Source organism: Capronia coronata (genome assembly GCF_000585585.1).
Source record: "Capronia coronata CBS 617.96 chromosome Unknown acBCG-supercont1.5, whole genome shotgun sequence".
Classification (NCBI taxonomy): Eukaryota; Fungi; Ascomycota; class Eurotiomycetes; order Chaetothyriales; family Herpotrichiellaceae; genus Capronia; species Capronia coronata.
Genome location: NW_006912897.1, coordinates 2365905 through 2381310, shown reverse-complemented (window position 1 = coordinate 2381310; position 15406 = coordinate 2365905). Strand labels below are relative to the sequence as shown.

At 52.8% G+C, this 15406-nt stretch overlaps 5 protein-coding genes across 5 annotated transcripts; 2 read left to right on the top strand and 3 right to left on the bottom strand.

The window, feature by feature from the left end:
- Nucleotides 1–2177: 2177 nt before the first annotated feature.
- On the top strand, nucleotides 2178–3347 carry A1O1_06532 (DNA-3-methyladenine glycosylase II; the record flags this gene model as incomplete). Its single annotated transcript, XM_007727410.1, has 1 exon — nucleotides 2178–3347. The coding sequence occupies one exon, from the start codon at nucleotides 2178–2180 to the stop codon at nucleotides 3345–3347; it is 1170 nt and encodes a 389-aa protein (XP_007725600.1).
- A 117-nt stretch (nucleotides 3348–3464) lies between these two features.
- On the bottom strand, nucleotides 3465–3993 carry A1O1_06531 (ubiquinol-cytochrome c reductase subunit 7; the record flags this gene model as incomplete). The annotated part of the gene is made up of 4 exons (XM_007727409.1): nucleotides 3465–3560; nucleotides 3612–3665; nucleotides 3716–3831; nucleotides 3885–3993. 4 exons carry the CDS (start codon nucleotides 3991–3993, stop codon nucleotides 3465–3467), a joined length of 375 nt encoding a protein of 124 aa, XP_007725599.1.
- Nucleotides 3994–4610: 617 nt separating this feature from the next.
- On the top strand, nucleotides 4611–5780 carry A1O1_06530 (uncharacterized protein; the record flags this gene model as incomplete). The annotated part of the gene is made up of 1 exon (XM_007727408.1): nucleotides 4611–5780. One exon carries the CDS (start codon nucleotides 4611–4613, stop codon nucleotides 5778–5780), a length of 1170 nt encoding a protein of 389 aa, XP_007725598.1.
- Nucleotides 5781–7512: 1732 nt separating this feature from the next.
- A1O1_06529 (ribonucleoside-diphosphate reductase large chain) lies at nucleotides 7513–10466 on the bottom strand (the record flags this gene model as incomplete). Its single annotated transcript, XM_007727407.1, has 3 exons — nucleotides 7513–7556; nucleotides 7619–10136; nucleotides 10191–10466. 3 exons carry the CDS (start codon nucleotides 10464–10466, stop codon nucleotides 7513–7515), a joined length of 2838 nt encoding a protein of 945 aa, XP_007725597.1.
- A 1166-nt stretch (nucleotides 10467–11632) lies between these two features.
- Nucleotides 11633–14812, bottom strand: A1O1_06528 (uncharacterized protein; the record flags this gene model as incomplete). Its single annotated transcript, XM_007727406.1, has 1 exon — nucleotides 11633–14812. The coding sequence occupies one exon, from the start codon at nucleotides 14810–14812 to the stop codon at nucleotides 11633–11635; it is 3180 nt and encodes a 1059-aa protein (XP_007725596.1).
- Between the last annotated feature and the right edge of the window lie 594 nt (nucleotides 14813–15406).

Below are 15406 nucleotides of genomic sequence, written 5' to 3'. Positions count from 1 at the left end.
CGAGGGGTTGCCGATGTGTTGATGGTGGAGCGGGATTGACATTTCTAGCCACACTAAACAAAAAAAGGAGATGGCTGTAATGATGGATGGTATTGTCCTGTACGCACGTTGTACCTGTCATGATGTTCGCTGTCCGCAGCCACTCACCACCATCAACACAACCACCCAAAGCAAGCGAAGCTCTTCATTCTTTTTGTCCAGTCTCCAGTTGTCCACCGCTGGGCCCTGTGGATGCTCCACCTCTGCAGGCCATTTCTGCCAACCCCCAGACCTCAAGCTTTGCTTGAGCCACCGTCAAACCGCAGGCCGGCCTATTCCATCCCCTTGAGAGCCTCCATCAAGGGCGGACGCCATTGAGCCAGCATGGCTCATCTGAGACATTTGACGCGCGAGCACTCGCCACCTTCCACAAGCATTTTGCTAAACGATCCAACCTTGCCTGCCCACAGAAATAACGAATTCCGTGCCAGCAGTAAAAAAGGACTACCACAGTAGCTGGCGGATCGTGGGTACCATATACAAATACTACACATCAACCACTACGTACCATATCTCGCTTGTTCGATTTCATTTTGCGAGCCACAGATCCACATGCATAATGGCGAGATGAACCGCTCCACGATGCGCAGCCAAGAGAGTTCTGATGTCCGAAAGATTCCAGTCAATCCCGCACCCTACACATGGACAAAACAGTGCTGACACATGATAGGGAGAAGATTACTAGGAGATCGAAGCAGTGTTTGGCTACGAGTACATCGACAGTTGAGACTCCAAGACGTGCTTCATCATATAGAGATCCCGCTGCCAGAATTGTGACCAGCAAACTACGCGGTGCACATCATACAAGATACCCCTACTAGGCTCTCCGCCGTCGCTCGAGGCTTCAAAGGTCAAACTTCAAGTTTCAATGCCGGACCCCGGTCGGATCGACGCGGCGAATCGCGTAGTGCTGCCAAAATCTCCAGCTTCAATTTCATCTGTGCGTGGCCCGGACTGTATGCTGGTCTGTCGCTGTGGTTTGGTTTACCACATGTGCAGAGGACCTGGTATGTATGTTATGATTATGATTACCATGATCAAAAATTGTGGAAAGATTCATGTCCCCTCAGCCACTGCATCCGAGATGGATCATGCAAATCCGCAGCACATGTTCCACCATTGCTGTCTAGCGCATTTGTTGTTACAACCCCATTACCGTACGAAGCCACACACAAAGCAACCTATCCCAGCAGCAGAGATAGGGCTATCCGTTTTGGGCACAACCACTTTCAACCACTTTCGTTATGAAAGCGAGTAATTTCCATATGCTCCGCTGGCTGCAAACATGATGATTGCTGAAATAACGACGAGGGTGTCTTATCTTTGAAAGAAGCACCTAACGATAGGCGGTGCGGCAGCCCAGCAAGCTGCTTTGCCAGACAAAGAGGTTGCGGCAACAAGCGGATATCTTTGGCCAGTACCTAGGTAGATATCTACTAGGTACCTGCTAATAATACAATAATACTCAATTCGAAGTGGGGAGAGACAATTCGCCGAGAGGTGGTGCGTTTTCTGCCCGCCCGGCGCCCAGGCCGCGTAACACTTGAATAATACGACCAGCTGCTCGGAATGAGCACTGAGTAACCTGGGAGGTGACCAGAATTGCACAACATGACACGTTTGCTCGGCATCATGTGTCCAACCTGAAATGCTGTCCTAACCTACAAAACCTGGAAACTATTTCTCTGATAGAGAATGAACATGCAGGTTACGCGACGATCGCCCTCTTGAATCGATACCTCCCTTGTTTAGAGCGACGCGCCGAATGTGTGGTCGGACGTACTAGTAATCACGAGTTCACGTGATCTGGCTTACCTCAGCCAGTATGTCTTGGCATATCAAGGCAGCAACGCCGTGCGCTTGAAGTTGTCGCCAGATTGGTAAGACTCGGAAAGGACTACTGGACTGACAGCATGGTGAGCGAGGATGATGCCAGAGATGAGTATAAACTTTACACGCCCTTCTTTTCCTGACCCCCAAAGACTTGTATGATCCGATGAGAACGCCGGTTCTGTCGTTGAGATGATCTTGACTCTTCGCAAGGATCTCTAATTCTTGCTGCTGGAGCGTCCAAGCTATCCAGAAAAGCATTTCGAGGAGCTTCTTGCAGTCGAATGCTGGCCCGTCCTGTCTTGGCCATGTCTCTCCGCAGATCTACTAGGATTGCGACTACTGCAGTCAATGCAACAGCGAACGGGGTAGATGTACCGATCAATGGCTTGAAGAAGCGCTTCGCAAGCCAGCAAGGAGGGCCACCGACCACGAAAAGGTCGAAGCCCGCCAGCGAACATGGCCACATCAACGGAGAGGAAGAGGAACCAGAATTCAAGGTGCCAGTGACGCCGCTGAAGAATTCTCGACGAGGCCCGGCGAATGCATCCAGAAAGCCACCGCTGACCCCGACTCCCAGTCTTGTCAACCTTATTCGAGCCCCGTATAGCACGGGCGACATAGACGATTCCACACCCCCGCCAAACCGTCCTGCCGAGCCTCATGTTACAAATGCTACGTTAGTTACACCAGGTGGTACTCAGAAGGTAGCATACCCTGATGATCTGCCGGATTCGTCGCCGTCAAAACCAGGACTGCCTCTCCCGACAGCTACGACCAACACCATCCTAGAGCAAGCATGCAATCATCTTATTAGCGTGGATCCGCGCTTCAAGCTGCTGATAGAGAAGCACCCTTGCCACATCTTTTCTGCCAGGGGTCTTGCAGAACAAATCGATCCCTTTCGGTCTTTGGCCAGTGGGATCATGGGTCAGCAAGTATCCGGGGCAGCAGCTAAATCAATCAAGAACAAGTTCATTGCACTGTTTAACGAGGAAGGCTCGGACGAACGAAAATTCCCCACACCTGCTCAGGTCGCGGCGACCGACATCGCACGACTCCGGCTTGCAGGTCTTTCTCAGCGGAAGGCCGAGTACATTAAGGGATTGGCCGAGAAGTTTGCCACTGGCGAATTAACCACTGAGATGCTCATGAGAGCTACGGATGAGGAAGTCATGGAGAAACTGATAGCCGTGCGCGGGCTGGGGAAGTGGAGTGTCGAGATGTTTGCCTGCTTTGGCCTGAAGCGGTTGGACATCATCTCAACAGGGGACCTAGGCGTGCAACGCGGCATGGCGGCATTTCATGGCAGAGACATCAAGAAACTCAAGGCCAAAGGAGGTGGCAAGTGGAAATACATGTCGGAGCAAGACATGCTGGACAAGTCGGCGCCGTATGCACCCTATCGAAGTCTGTTCATGTGGTACATGTGGAGGGTGGAAGATGTCGATGTCGATGTCATGCAGAATACCATGTAACAAGAGAACTCATGCATCTTTGTGGTAAATGTACAGTGGGTAGAGGAGGCCCATCACTCCTTTACCGCAGCGATTTGTCCATTCCGTTCTGCTACCGACCCCTAGCTTTTATACCCTCTACTTCTTCCTTTCAACAATAACAGACTCCAAGTCGGCTCGCTCCTTCAGTTCAGCTTCGATTTCCGCAATGATCGGGCTCAAATATTTGTAATCCTAATTACGAATTAGCAACTGGCATGATCCCTCGTGTAGGGATTATCCCACCTCCTCTGGTTTGGTCTGCTCCTCAAGGGGTAATAGCTGATGGGCTAGAGAGCACTATGGCAGCTGTTAGTCCGCGGATGTAGCATCGTGAAACCTATTCATACTTGGAAAGCTCTTCTCAAGCGAAAGACCCGGTCGTATGATTCTTTGGGAGACAATCTCTTTAGGGCAAGCTGCACTGTGTCGTTTTCCTCAGGGATCAGGTCGTCGGCTCTCAGACCTAAGTCGCAGTTAGTTTTCATTCGGAGAAGAAAGGATGTCGTGACTTCGAACCCAGTCTTCTGTATCCGGCCGCATCGGCGTACCAGTTGGCGAACGGGACCATCCATCTCTTCAACCATGGCCGCTTCAGGATGTAAGGTGCTAACGAGGGAGCAGACATCGTGGCTCAAGATGCGCAGCAAGATATCGGACGGTGGTGCTATGAGGACTGTGGAAGCAAGTCGATTAAGCGCACCCTTGAAGCTTTGTCGTCGAACGCAGCAGGTCGAGAATACGAGCAATATGATTGGTGCTTGGCGCAGATGGAACTGCGCTGAGATTCTTTTTCACCTGCGGTACTAGTACTGCGCAGTAGTGCACTAATTTATGTAGCTCTCCAAGCCGGGAAGGTTCTCCGATCGGCTCCCATGCTTCTTCTCACCCACTTTCATTATCCGCAGCAGCAAGGTCGACCTCCTCACCAACAACAGTTCCTCATCATTCCTTGAAACACCTACAGATCCCGGCAGATTCCTGACTCTGTCGAGCTACCTTTGGCATTGCTTTATGCTCAAAACTTGATGGCCTTTGTCAACCGCTGACAGGGCACTCGGTCGGCTTCGGCCAGACCCCGCAGTTTCCGCGATCCTGGACAACGGTGCAACGGAGCGGTCTGTTTCCCGAACCACCCTGCCGCCTCGTGTGTCACATTGGATCAACATCTCAACCTCCACGCTCGAACCCGTCATGAGCACGTTATATGGGATACTAAGACACTTATGATCGGGACTCCAAAGGATGTCCTACGAGCGAGATCCTGAACAGACCCCAACCGTCTTGGCCTCCCAATATGCTTCGCCGACCGACGACACATCCTCCTCCAGCAACCACGATACAATGCCTCCAACTCGCCCGAAGGAGTCCTTCGTCTCCCGCTTACAGATACAGTCGACACAAATTCCGAAGGCGTGGATCAGCCCCATATGCGGTGCCGGTGCCGGTTTCGCATCGGGCATAGTGACATGTCCCCTGGATGTGATAAAGACAAAATTGCAGGCTCAGGGCGGCTTCGCTGCCAAAAATCGCCAAGGAGCGATGTCACAGACCAACCAGCTCTACAAAGGTCTGGTTGGCACCACTCGAGTGATTTGGCGGGAAGAAGGTCTCCGGGGGATGTACAGAGGTCTCGGGCCTATGTTGCTGGGCTATCTGCCCACCTGGGCCGTGTACCTGACTGTATATGAGAACACGCGCGAATATTACTACGAGAAGTGTGGCAGTTGGTGGGTGGCTCGGTGTTACTCGTCCCTGACGGCGGGAGCGTGTTCGACGGTCCTGACAAATCCGATCTGGGTGATCAAAACCCGGCTGATGTCACAAAGCACCAAAGCTGCTAGCGACGGCATGCGCGCTCCATGGCACTATACTTCGACCTGGGATGCGGCTAGGAAAATGTACCGCACCGAAGGCATCCGGTCATTCTATTCGGGACTTACGCCCGCGCTCCTCGGCTTGACCCATGTTGCCGTCCAGTTTCCCCTGTACGAATATTTCAAGATGAAATTCACAGGCTATGGCATGGGCGAACATCCAGTCGAAGACAGTGGTGCCAATTGGATTGGGATCACCGCCGCCACTTTCCTGAGCAAGATCTGCGCCAGCACAGCTACCTATCCTCATGAAGTCCTACGAACTCGCCTTCAGACCCAGCAACGCAGGTCTGGCGTGTCATCGTCAGATGGAATGGCCGTCAAAGTACGCTATACTGGCATCTTACATATGTGCAGAGTCATCCTCCAAGAGGAAGGCTGGCATGCATTTTACGCAGGCATTGGCACAAACCTTATCCGCGCCGTCCCGGCCGCCATGACCACCATGTTGACATACGAGTGGTTGCAAAAACTTATCCATCAAGCCCAGGCCAAAGGTGAAGAATTGAAACGACCGACTGACGCATATCCGATATGATCACACAACATGAACCGTTTTACCCCAACCGCGACGACTCGACACTCTTTGCAGGGCGTTGGCGGTGTTTTGGACCGGGGTGCCACGCTTGCCTTTTTTATTATCTAGCCTCATGAAAGGAACGCAGGTCACCCATGACGCACTATTTGAGTTGAGTCAAGTCGCGTCGATATCGCTCTGGGTCTGGCTCGGATGACTAGATCCTACTTACTGCCCTTCATCCTGCCCTGACGGGACGAATGAGGCGATGCGAACAGCTCTATAGGGCGACAAGCCGTGGCTCCAGACATTCCATCGCAAAGTCACTGCTACTGGCCAGACAAGGCTCTTTTGTCAGACCTAATTGTGGCACTGGGCTGCCCCAATATTGGCTTGACCCGACACCAACGATGGCTGTAGCTCACGAAGGCACCTAACGCCGTCCTCGACGACAAAGAACCACAAACCACGCTCCACCTCTCTTTACCGTGGAAGAAAGGGGTTTAACCTGAAGTCTGCGACTCAGGGGCGGCGCCCAAGATCAATCGTCCACGTGTGAAGAAGACCTCACAGACTGCTGTCGCAGCGAAGATGGATATTCCCCTGAACCCAAGAATCCAACCTATGTATCCGGCAAGGAGGAATGACGATGGACAGAGGAAGCGCAGGCAACGCTCCCTCCTCAAGGTGGTGCAGATGTAGACCTCATTCGAAATAGAATGACTTGAGATTCATCATTGAAATTAAAACATGTGTATCCTCACAACCCTGCCGCGAGGAACATTCGTGTCCATTGCGTGACGTGCTTATCTTTTCGACAGTTTACTTGCGACACTCATATTAGTCACGTCCAAGTCTAGTAGAGAGAATAAGCGAGCACTCGAAGATGTATGTATGCCCCAGACGTATAATACGATATGAATGGAAGTCAAGCATCTGTAGTAGAGAAATTATGAATAGAGTCGGTCTTATCGCTGGCATTGATCATATATATTTATATTCCGGAAAGTATCCTCTCCCACTCCTGCCAACTTTAGAGTCAAAAATACAGCAGACCGGCAGCCAGGACAAAAGTACTAGTAGTAGTGGTCGTCGTAGTCATCTAATATCAACGAGTATGATGGTGAAGCGAAGTTCTTCCATCTTGAGTTCCCGAAGAACGAATCACCAGAGGAATCAATTACGGATGCTTTTCACGTCCTGTGTTTCTCTACCATGGATGATGTAGAAGGTCAGGTCATGCACCTCATTTTATTTTATTTTATTTGATTCTCGAGTCTCGATACTTCGCACAAGACACGAAGAGATACTGTTATACTAGGAGGTAGGATACAATACACCTTTGATACCTATCTTTAGGTGAACGAAGACTCAAAATACACAATCAATGTCTGTTTGTTCTTTGTCGATGTATGGACGCAAAGAAAACAAGACAGGTTTAAAAAGCCCCATCCATCAAGCCAGCGCAAACCATCCCATTGACTCCCAATCCAAAAGGGAATCACAAAACGCCATCATGTCAAAAGGTAGACCGACCTGGGCTTATTGAGTCGAGTCGTATCCATCGTAAGATAGCCTTGACGAGGCGCAACAACTTGAGACAAGTTGCGGCGTCATCTCAGACTACCCCACGATTTCTAGACGCTCCCAGGATTTCATGCAAACAAAAAGACAGAAACATCGCGGATGCACACCATCGCTCGCACGATCACATTACAATGATCAAGTGTTCCACACGCAGTCGATGGATGTTTTAACCACTGCACATCACGCATGCATCTCCATTCTCAATTGAGCCTAATAACGTAACGTTAGTCAAAGATCGCGGAACGGGTGGGCTGTAAAAGGTGGGAACATACAAGCAAGAACCTTCTGTGAGTAGATATCACCCTCACGTTCTTCCGAGTCACGTTCCTTGTCTTCGACTTGGAGACGCTTGATCTCCGCTCTGTTCTCGAGGCTCTCCTCCACGTCAGGAGTCCCGACGGGATCAGTGGGCAAAACCTTGGGACTAGGTTCTTCACTGCTGGTACCATCGCTCAAGCGCGTCTTGGTCAGTTTGCGGACAAGGTCCAGAGTCTTATCCTCGCTGCTGGGAGGAGGCGTGGATGTAGGAGTGGGAATACCATTCAGAGAAGTGGCAGAGCCGCCTGTACTGAAAGGAGATGTCTTGGTCGCGTACATTGGGCGTGGGACAGATTGGTAACTCGGCCCGTAGCCCAGCGAGGTGCGTTTCTTGGGCATGCTTCGCTCACGTGCCACATTAGTGTCTTCAACCTTGAGCTGTTCTTGGTCGACAGTGAATTGGATGGGGGCACTGGCGGCCATGGTTCGCAGGTAATACATTCCAGTCTTCAGGCCCATCTTCCAGCCGGCAAAGTGCATCGACGTAATCTTGCCCATTGTTGGCTCCTTGAGATGGATGTTGAGGGATTGAGACTGATCGATAAAGGCACCTCGATCGGCGGCCATCTGCAGGACAGTACGTTGGCTGATTTCCCAGACAGTCTTGTACAGAGCCTTGATATCGGCAGGGATGTTGGGGATGTTCTGAATCGAACCACCGTCAGCAATGATGCGGTTCTTCATGTTGTCAGACCAAAGTCCGAGCTCAACCAAGTCCTTCAGAAGCCATGGGTTCACGACTTGGAACTCGCCGGCCAACACACGACGGGAGTAGATGTTGGATGTGTATGGCTCGAAACATTCGTTGTTGCCCAAAATCTGAGACGTGGATGCAGTAGGCATGGGCGCAACCAGAAGCGAGTTGCGGACGCCATATTTGGCAATTTCGGCCTTCAAGGAGTCCCAATCCCACAGATCTGTTGGAGTGACATTCCACATATCATACTGGAGAATGCCTTGGGAGACAGGGCTACCTTCGTATGTCTGATAAGGACCTTGCTCCTTGGCAAGTTCGCATGATGCTGTGAGGGCGGCGTGATAGATGGTCTCGAAGATCTGGATGTTGAGTTGTCGAGCCTCGGGAGAGTCAAAAGGAAGACGCAGAGCAAGGAACGCATCTGCAAGGCCCTGAACACCAAGACCAATTGGTCGGTGACGGAGATTGCTGTTCTTGGCCTCTTGCACCGGGTAGTAGTTGATGTCAATGATCTTGTTCAGGTTGCGAGTAACAACTTGGACGACCTCGTGGAGGCGACCAAAGTCATACTCGCCACGAGCTTGATCGACAAAGGTAGGGAGAGCCAGAGAGGCAAGATTGCACACGGCAACCTCATCTGGTGCAGTATATTCGACGATCTCGGTGCAGAGGTTGGAGCTTCGGATGGTACCCAAGTTCTTCTGGTTGCTCTTCTTGTTGCAGGCATCCTTATACAGCATAAAAGGTCCTCCAGTCTCGGTCTGTGCTTCGAGGATGGCATACCAGAGCTTCTGGGCTTTGATGGTGGCGCGACCACGGCCTTCTCTTTCATACTTCTCAAACAGAGCGACGAATTCGTCTCCGTATACGTCGGCCAGGCCGGGAGCCTCGTGAGGGCAGAACAGAGTCCAGTCCTGGTTCTTCTCAACACGTTCCATGAAAAGATCAGGAGTCCACAGAGCAAAGAACAGATCACGTGCACGGACTTCTTCCTTGCCATGGTTCTTTCTCAGGTTCAAGAAATCAAAGACATCGGCATGCCACGGCTCGAGGTAGATGGCAAAAGCGCCAGGGCGCTTGTTACCGCCCTGGTCGACATAACGAGCGGTATTGTTGAAGACGCGGAGCATGGGGATAAGACCATTGGACGTGCCGTTGGTGCCGGCAATGTATGAGCCGGTAGCACGGATGCAGTGGACGTTGAGACCAATACCGCCGGCAGTCTTGGAGATCAGCGCGCAAGTCTTCAGGGTGTCGTAGATACCGTCAATGCTGTCCTCTTTCATGTCGATCAAGAAGCATGATGAGAGTTGAGGTTGGGGTGTGCCGGCGTTGAAGAGGGTCGGCGAGGCATGAGTGAAGCACTTCTGGGACATCAGATTGTATGTCTCGATGGCCTTTTCGACATCATCTCCGTGGATGCCGACAGCAACTCGCATGAGCAGGTGTTGTGGTCGTTCGGCGACTTGCTTGCCAATCTTGAGCAGGTATGATCTCTCCAACGTCTTGAAGCCGAAGTACTGGTAGTTGAAGTCTCGATCGTACACAATGGCCGAGTTGAACTCCTCAGCATGTCTCATAACACACTCGTATGTCTCCTGCGAGATCATGGGAGAGGGCTTTTGATTCTTGGGATTGATATAGTGGTAGAGATCCGAGATGACGGAAGAGAATTGCTTCTTGGTCTGTTTGTGAAGATTGGAGACAGCAATACGTGCTGCGAGGATGGCATAGTCGGGATGGGTGACGGTCATGTAAGCAGCAGTCTCTGCGGCCTGAAAAGCTGTTAGCACTTTGAGAATTTGTTCAACGACGGTGGCACGACTGACCAAGTTGTCGAGCTCGATCGTGGTTACACCCTGATAAACACCAGAAATCACTTTCTGTGTGATAGCTGCTGCATCGACGTGTTCGGGATCGAGACCATAGCACAGTCTCGAGACACGTGCCGTGATCTTGTCGAACTGCACGCGTTCCTTGCGTCCATCTAGAAGAGTTGTCAGCGACGTGGACGTGCAGGGAGGGACTTCAAGACGCGAGCTGAAGGGCCATTGAGGCTTCTGATGTAGGCAGGAAGGGATCATACCTCGCTTGAAGACGAACATGGTGCCGGGTTCGAGTTTTCGATTGAATTGGCTCAAGGTCCAATGTGAGGAGGAAGTGGTGGCAAGCTGCAGAAAATGAAAGTGGGAGGGCAGACAAGACCACTGAGCCTGCTCTTATGTGTAGGATAGATACTCCTAAGCACAACACAACGAAGCAGGAAGTAGTAGAAGAGAGGCGTGAAGTTAAAGAGCAAAGTATAGAGAGGGAGGATACAAAACAACACTCGAATGTAGGTACTTATACGCCCTACGCGCTGGTCGAACGCGTTCTCGCGTGCGGTGCGTGTTCGAGCGCAGGGGTGCAAAGTGCCAGTGATTGATTACTATGGATTATGGAATACTTAGGTAGTAATTAAGCGTGTAAAGTGCAAAATCCCATTTAACTGGCGTGTCTGTTGCCTGCCTGCCTGCGCTTTTTGCCCCGCTCCCTGCGCTTCTGCCTCGCGCTTCCACTTCACGTTCACGTTCACGTTCACGTCCACATTATTCACGTTCCCAGTCTCATATTTTATGAACATTTCTTAGGTACTTACCTGGTACTTTGCCACTGTCATCCATGCCACATCTTTCTGTCTCTCCCCTGCTCCTTTTCGAATTCCTCTCTATCACCAGCTTGGACCTCTCCCAACCTCCTCGAACACTCGACTGCCTGTGACGGACGACCCAGCTCCATGCCATTTCCTATGAACATCCTCCCCTGACCCGCCTATGCCCTCGGTCCTCGACCAATCCAAGAATGTTACATCAAAGTGGAACACTCTAGTGACAGCCGTGATCGGACACAAACACAACACGCCTCGACAATCGAGATGCTGCCTGCTGAGACCACAGACCAGGCTGACAAACCCCCGACGCCTTCAAGTTTACCTAGTCATTCCGCAGAAGATGGACACAGACTCTTGGATTGTGTACAGATTGCACCAACATACTAGCACCATAACCGCGGTTTAATCAACCTTCGCTCGTTCATCGATATATCTATGACAGGCCAGCCTCCCTTCTGAATCGTTATGAACTGCCCCCTCCCAACTTGCTTGGAAATCCAACCCCGCCGTCCAAGCATGAGGTATCTTCTTTGACATGCATGCAAGAAATGACATTCAGCCTTGTCCCAGAGCAAAGGACCCCCCCAAAAGATAAGCAAGTTGCATGGATTGATTGTCGTATCAATACTCCCTTTCCTTGCCCTTGCCTTTACCCTCTGTCGCCTCATCGTCAGGATCATGGGACTCGTCCCCTTCCCGTACGCTGCTCATCCTTTTAACCTGATCTCTGTCCTTGTCCTCGTCGTGGTCCGCTTCGCTTTGGTTACTGCTCAGCAAACTCAGCGTATCGGCATTGACCACCCGCAGTTTTTCTTTCGGAACAGTGAACATGACCTGGACTACCCGTTTCTGCACCGCAGTCTCCACGTCCCAGTCGTCGTCTGAATCCTCAAGTTCGCCGTCCGTGTCGTTCAGCGTAAACCCTGGAACCGGTTTCCTTCTCACGGCGGTGGATGAGCCACCTTCAATCGCACCAGGCGCGTCGTTGTCCCAGTCCTTGGCTCCTCGCTTGCCTTGCCAGAATGACGCCCCGGCGCTCAATGCCCTGTTTAGACCAGCGTCTGTCATCTCCGGCTGTGCGGAATGCTTTGTCGGGCTTGACTGGCTGCTTTGGTTTTCAAACGTAGTAACACGGTCATGTACATGGACACTGCCCGTTCCTGTGAAGACTCGTCTCATGCTTCCAAGCAGCGTCAAGGCCCTTCGGCCAGATCCAGTGAGGCTACCGGCCCTGGTATACTTGTCTTTGCTCGAGGTTTCTGCGAGCGTTTGGTATCCACGTCCTCCAGGCGGCTGGCGCTGGTGAGCGCGATTCAGCAGGGCTTGATCCTCGCCTCCCTTCACCCGCCCCCAGCCAGTCCGGGCTGACGAGGAGGGGTCTGCATAGTCTCTGGGGTTGGGATGTCTTCCAGGATCGATGTTGAGAGAAATGCTGCGGTTCGATGGCGTTCTGGCAGGGCCAGCTCTTGGATCATTGTCGAAAGGGCCTTGTCTGGCGTTTCCAACCCGGCTCATAGCTGCTGCTGCGCCCGAGAAGAGCGCATATCCTGCGCTGGCACTTCTCTGAGAAATGCTGCGCGACATTGTGCTGCCAGCCGATTTCTGAAAGGAAGACGTGGTCATCACACTGTTTTCAGAAAGATTGCTGCCCGTTCGATCCGACTTTTCCGGCGAACCACGCCCTTGAGAGCTCCCGGGCGGCCGAAATTGGGAGAGGTTGGAATACGTTCTGCTGTACGCTTGACTGGTGCTTCTCGACATGCTCATGGTCTCCGCGGCTGATTGCCAGTCTTCGACCCAGCTCTCGACTTCTTTCTTGCGTTGTATTGCCGCATCACCTTGCAGCGCGGGCTCACCTGTAATCGCTGGGTCCTGGAACGGATCACTCAGTGCAGAGCTCCCGTCACCCACCGGATTGGTCATTTTCATTCTCTTCGAAGACCCGGCCTGGCTGCCCTCCTCCTCTTCGTCGATGCGGAACACCGCCCCTGGCATTGCACCGGGAGGATGTTGGTTGAAAGGACCAGGTCCTGTCGGAGCTCTGGAGACCAGGTTCTTTCTCAGGCCCCGCGTGGGACTGGGGACTTCCCTCTGAACGCCAGTGCGCTCAGCATATCGAGAGGCGTCACTTTCTCCTCTGCCAGCACCTACGGCCAAGCGGACCTTTCCATTTTTGGCTGTCAGCGCCACCGGGGCCCAAGGGAAAGAATCGCCTGAGCTCTCGAGCTCACGTTCCTGTATGCCATTCCAGCTGGCACTTCGCATTCCGTCACCAGGCCTTTCGCGGGTTTCGCCAGGCGGCGTCGGTGATCGGTATCGTTCAGCCCCCAGAGCGAGCTCTCTAATCTCCTTCTCGCGAAGGGCACGCTTTGCCCTAAGCTTTCGTGAGTACAACAGCCACACAACAGCGACGCCAGCAGCTGCAGCCAGACCGAGACCAAGGCCGGCTCCCAGGCCTGCCCTTTCCGAAGATTTCAGTCCCGTGGTCGATGACGATGCACTTGGCGACGCAGGAGGCGAGCCTGATGGGTAAGGATTCGTGTAGGTGCTGGTCCATTCTAGACTGGTTGTATTCAAGAACAGGAGAGTGTCCGACGGTTGGCGTTTGCGTTTACTTTTTGAGCCAGAGGCGTCGATGGAGTATCCTCCAGATACCATCATGACCCCTCCAGGGAGCATGGCCGCACCATGGCCATATATGCCTGTACCAGAGCCCGATGGAAAGGGATCCGAAGCTGAAGTGGGAGTAGACCATGTCCACTCTCCCTGGCCGCCGTAGCCCTGACCGACTTCCAGTACGATGAACTGAGGCTGTGCTGGCGTGTTGATGTCTCCGACCCAGCCACCAAACACAAAGATTTGAGACCCATCGTCGGCCAAGATGGCGGTATGGCCAGAGCGAGGTTCGACCGTTGTCGCGGTGGCTCTTGTGCGGAACCTTTGGGCACCGGCAACTGTCGCTGGAGATACACCGACGAAGGCCCAGGACTCTTGAGGCAGGGCAAAGATGGCCAACTGTGACATGTTGATGAAGGCCGTCTGTGTGTGGCCACCGAGAAGGACAAAGTTCTGTTGCTGCGACACATTGGTGTTGGATGTGTTTGAGAAGGTGGGCGTGAGGGCCGTGATGGTGAGCCCTGCTTCTGCAATGGGCGGCGCTCTGGCTCCGGTCATTGATATTTTATAAGGGGCGCTGCCGTTCGAAGTCGAGTCCGGCGCAAAGGTCAGCATTGTATTTGAATAAACCGCGTCCGAAACCCAGGTTGCCGCAGCAGAGGATGTCCCAGTCGGACACATTCCTCCGAAGACATAGAGGGACGCATCCTCAACCGAGGCAGACGGAGAGAAAGCAAACCCAGCAGAAAGGTAGTTGCAGCCTAGGGAGTCGTCGCCCGCGGCCAACGGCAAGGTAGACCAGGAGCCGTTTTTAGCTTCTTCATTGTCGTCGGGTGTGAACCTCCACAATTCCAAATCTTCGGCGGGATTCCCACAGTCTCCCGCCAACACGGCGATTCCTGCACCGTCGGGAATGGTGACGAATGCTTTGGACTCGGTCTCGGAGAGGAACGGCAGCGCGCCCGAGATCGCGGTCTTCGTAGAGGAGGAAGAGACATTGTCCGCCGTGTCGAGCGCATACAATGCGAATTGCGACGACGACGGCTGCGGAGAGAAGAGGTAGGCGACCGAGCCGTCCTTCGCCGGGACGATGCGCGTGGGATTGTAAGGCAGTTGCGCAACCACTGGTGTAACCACGGCCGCAAGACCGGTGATAGGGAGGAGGAGAGATAACCGTCGCAACATGGTCCTCGTGAGAAGGCTTGGGCTCAGGTCATTGTTGAACTTGCGAACTGGACTGTGTGGTGGTGATCGATCAATCAACCCATCTGCGACCTTCCGTCACCGAAATTGACCTTCTTCAAGTTTGCGCCCGCAATCAAGGGAGGGAGGAGGAGGAGCAAGCGGCTTTAGACGTTTCGGCAGGATTGGGATTTCGACCAGGACTGATGAGAGAGAAGACCAAGGACGAGGAGGCTGGCCATGCAATGCAATCGCAACACACAGTCGACCGCGGGGCAGATTCAGGCGAGTCTTGTCGCTAACTTCGTGTAATAGTAAACAGACGCAGGACACCCGCCAGCCACGCTGAAGACGAACCGAACTCGGGTCCAGGGTTTAGGTTAGGGGCCTTCCACTGCAGACGGTTGAACAGACTTCACGTAACTGTGTCTATGGCGTCCAATTGATCTTCTGAACCTAAATGCAACAAGGCTTGCGCCATGCTCGGGTTGACCAGGGTGTTCCAGCGACTCTGCAGCTGAGGCGGAAGACGAACTGGCGATTGTTTGGGGGAGGCTGGTTACTACGACAACCACACAACACTGGCACCACTACAAA